At 44.4% G+C, this 3,821-nt stretch overlaps 1 protein-coding gene across 1 annotated transcript; it reads right to left on the bottom strand.

Moving 5' to 3' along the window:
- Nucleotides 1-382: 382 nt before the first annotated feature.
- On the bottom strand, nt 383-3,441 carry fzd7a (frizzled class receptor 7a). The gene has a single exon (XM_010865765.4). It carries the CDS (start codon nt 2,986-2,988, stop codon nt 1,309-1,311), a length of 1,680 nt encoding a protein of 559 aa, XP_010864067.1. The 5' UTR covers nt 2,989-3,441; the 3' UTR covers nt 383-1,308.
- Nucleotides 3,442-3,821: the final 380 nt, after the last annotated feature.

The following is a 3,821-nucleotide window of genomic DNA, read 5'->3' as shown; positions in this document are numbered from 1 at the left end:
ACTTAGGACTATTCAAAGCATGTAGGTACTTTTCCGTTTGTATTTTAACCGTGGTATGCTTAGGTCGTCGATACTTTTGCACATATGGGTTCAAATGAATTCCCAGAATGTATCAGGGTTTTAGAGGGAATGAGATGTTTTGAGCTTCATCTTTCCTTATCAGGACAAGTCCTTTCGCACCTTAGGGCTAGACGTAATGCTTTCTGATTACATGATTGTACGGCAATAGGCCTACATTATGTCAAAATAGACCGATTGTTTGACTTCATAGTTTCAAATCCCAATTAACTGAACAATCATATAAAAAGTGATTATATTTAAATAATGTGCTAATCTTCAACATATAATCAATCACTGTAAACATTGACCACAGAAGCAAGAGAAAAATCTAACAATTTTATTCAGTGAAACTGTACAGGTACAAATGGCATCTCTTACCGCGTTAAAAAAAATGATAGTAAAAAAACGGTAAGATTATTTTCATAAATACATATATTCTTTGATAAGAAGTGTTATTTACAAGGCATGTTTAATGCAATAGCTTGCATAATCCCACAGCTACAGACATGCATATTCCCAAATCCGATGCAACAATCCCTGTCAGATTGTCAGTTAAGTCTGTCCATCAGTCTGTCCGTTAAATTTGTCCGTCGAAATTATTCACGATTGTCACGGATTGACTGTGAACGTAACACACAAAAATACACAAAAACAAACGGAAGGATACATTCGTAAGGCAACCCCGTTGTGTGCTCAGTTATAACGTGCCAATATTATAATGTAGTATCTCTATAGACCTATAGCGTGAATAGCAGAGTAATTAATGTACAGACCATCTCCTCTATAGGCTAACGCAAATCACATTATTTTAAAGACCCAACGGATAAACATACATCATTCATGATTTGACACACGAGAGATAAAACGACACGTTAGACAACATCTGGATTGGTTCTGCATTGTTTATATGGAACTCGTTTTTCCATTTGTCTTCACCTTATTATCGCACACAGTGTCCTTTTCTCACAGCAATCCTGGAATCTGTGAAGCCCATGACACACAGAGGCTCGTGAAAGTAATCTCCCAGCCAGAGGCTGGCTGGGCTTGCACGAGCCCCATACCGAACAGAATAGGAAAACCCGCATTCTTATTCCAAGAGTTTTGTCCTGTCCCGACTATCTGCATCCCAAATGGCACCCTATTCCTGGCACTGGTCAAACGTAGTGACCTAATATGTGAAATAGGGTCCCATTTCAGATGCAGCCTATTCTATAATTTCCCAGTTGTTTATGGCGACGTTAACACAGTTCAAACTGTCGTTTCTCCCTGATTGCTGTTACTAAGTCTCTTATAGAATCTGCGCCAAGACTGCAGTGTTTTCCCGGACCATATCCAGAACCCGGAGGTAATGCCGACAATCATAGTCATCAAGTACTTGATCATGAAGACCGTAAAGTCCGGGGTCATTGGGGCAAAATTGTTTGTAGGACAAAGCACCGCGAATCTCTTGCACGTCTGCATGTGCCAGGTTTTCTGCCACTGCTCGCGGAATGCCTGTTCGTAGAAGTAACAGGCTATTACGATTGTAGCTGGTACTGTGTAGAGAACGCTGAACACTCCGATCCGAACCATGAGCTTCTCCAGCTTCTCCGTCTTGGTTCCGTCGTGTTTCATGATGGTTCTGATTCGGAACAGAGACACAAAACCCGCGAGAAGGAACGACGTCCCTATAAAAAGGTATACAAAAAGAGGGGCCAAAACGAAGCCCCGCAAGGAATCAACGCTGTTGATGCCCACGTAGCACACCCCAGTGAGTAGGTCTCCGTCGACCTGCCCCATGGCAAGGATAGTAATAGTTTTAACAGCAGGGACAGCCCAGGCTGCGAGGTGAAAATACTGAGAGTTGGCCTCTATGGCTTCATGACCCCACTTCATACCCGCAGAGAGGAACCATGTAAGGGACAGAATGACCCACCAAATTGAGCTGGCCATGCCGAAGAAATAAAGAATCATGAACAGAATAGTACAACCTTCCTTCTTGGTGCCCTGGGCTACAGTCTTGTAGCCATCATCCTTGAATTTATCTATACACACCACTTTGTCTTCCAAGAAGAACCCAGCCGCGTAAGCAGTAGCGACCATAAAGTAACAGCCAGAGAGGAATATTATTGGCCTCTCTGGGTAGCGGAACCGTCTCATGTCCACTAGATAGGTCAGCACCGTGAACAGGGTGCTCACACAGCACAAGATGGACCATATTCCGACCCATAGCCGGCCAAACTTTACCTCCTCTTCCCGAAAATACATCAATCCGTTTGGCTTGGTTGGCTCGCAAGGCGCTCCGCAGTCCTTGGCCCCCATGAAATAGTAATTCAGATAGTTGGGCACCTGAAGTTGTAGAGGGCAGGAGAAATCGTGGTGCTGGCTGGGTCGGCCCATATTGGGGGGTAGAGTCATTAGCTCAGGAACGTAGGGTGTTGGGTAAGAAGTCGGGCTGTCCGTGTCCGAGGTGTTTTGACCTACACAGATCTCTCCCGCTCCGTGCACTGGGAAATTCTCACAGCGCAGCCTCTCCGGCCACTGGAACCCGAACTTATTCATTAGTGCCTCACAGCCGTGTCTCGCCCGTTCACACAGAGACCGACACGGCGGTATAGCCTGTTCGAGGACCGTGCAGACAGGGGCGTACATTGAACACAGGAAAAACTTCAAGTCCATGGAACACTGGACTTTCACGAGAGGATAGAACTGGTGCACCTCGAGCCCGGCATCCTCCTGGTTAGTATGGCCCAGGAGATTCGGCATGATGGTCTGGTTATAGGCGATGTCCGTGCACAAGGGTATGGAGATGGGCTGGCAGAAGCCGTGTTCTGGTATGGAGATTCCTTTCTCCCCGTGGTACTGGCCGGAAGACGGAGGAAAAAGCGCACACAAGACCACCAGTGCACAACGGAATGTAAATGTCATTTTTGGGGCGAATTCCGGCATATTTTACAAAATAAACACAACTTGGAATAAAATCACGAATGCAAAAAATACACTTTTTAACAAAATGTTCGTATATAGGTCAACGCACCCCCTCCAAAAAAATTTGTAAATTATTTGTAATTGAATTATGTTTCTTGTTTTATTTCGAGGCTAAACGGCTTGTAAAAGTCTGCAAAACTGGGCGCGTGGTCTCCGTACTCTCATGACTTCAATAGTCTTTTCTGGGGAAAATCCGTTAGACAAGGAGTCCTTCAGGTTTCCTCTCCGGATCAGCAGGTCAAAAGTAATTCACCGTCCCTTCGGTTTAAATGACGAGTCCACTGTGCGCCTCACCTCGTTTGTGTTGGAATTTGTTGCGCATGCACGTACTGAATCAAATATTGTTACAAAGTCGAGATCTTATTCTCGTGGCGCTGCCTTCGCTAAAAAGTTGGAGCTGAAGCTCACACACAGAAAAACACACAATGACGTGTGACGTTAGTGCCCAGCTACCCCTCATTCAGAAGCCACATTTGGGCAAGGGCGGGGCGCCTAGAAACCATAGGTTTTCCGGTCGAATCACAGAGTTTGTTTTCCTTTGCGTCACGTTCCCAATTGTATCGAGGTATTCATGGTAAAGCGGTGTTTAAATTTTTTTCTACCTCTTCACAGAATTCTTACAAAACCTCATTCCTTTATCCCGCAAAGATTTTACAACCACATTTTGGTTGCGGAATATTTTTAAAGTTATATAGCAACATAGTCATTTTTTGATGTTATGAACTCATATGTATTGTTCCAAAAACATTTTGGGGTGACTTGGTATGTGTTGCCAATTTCACGTTGCACATAGA

This window comes from Esox lucius, chromosome 20, assembly GCF_011004845.1.
Source record: "Esox lucius isolate fEsoLuc1 chromosome 20, fEsoLuc1.pri, whole genome shotgun sequence".
Taxonomy (NCBI): Eukaryota; Metazoa; Chordata; class Actinopteri; order Esociformes; family Esocidae; genus Esox; species Esox lucius.
Note: the sequence above shows the minus strand (reverse complement) of the source record. Positions and strands in the feature narration are given on the sequence as shown.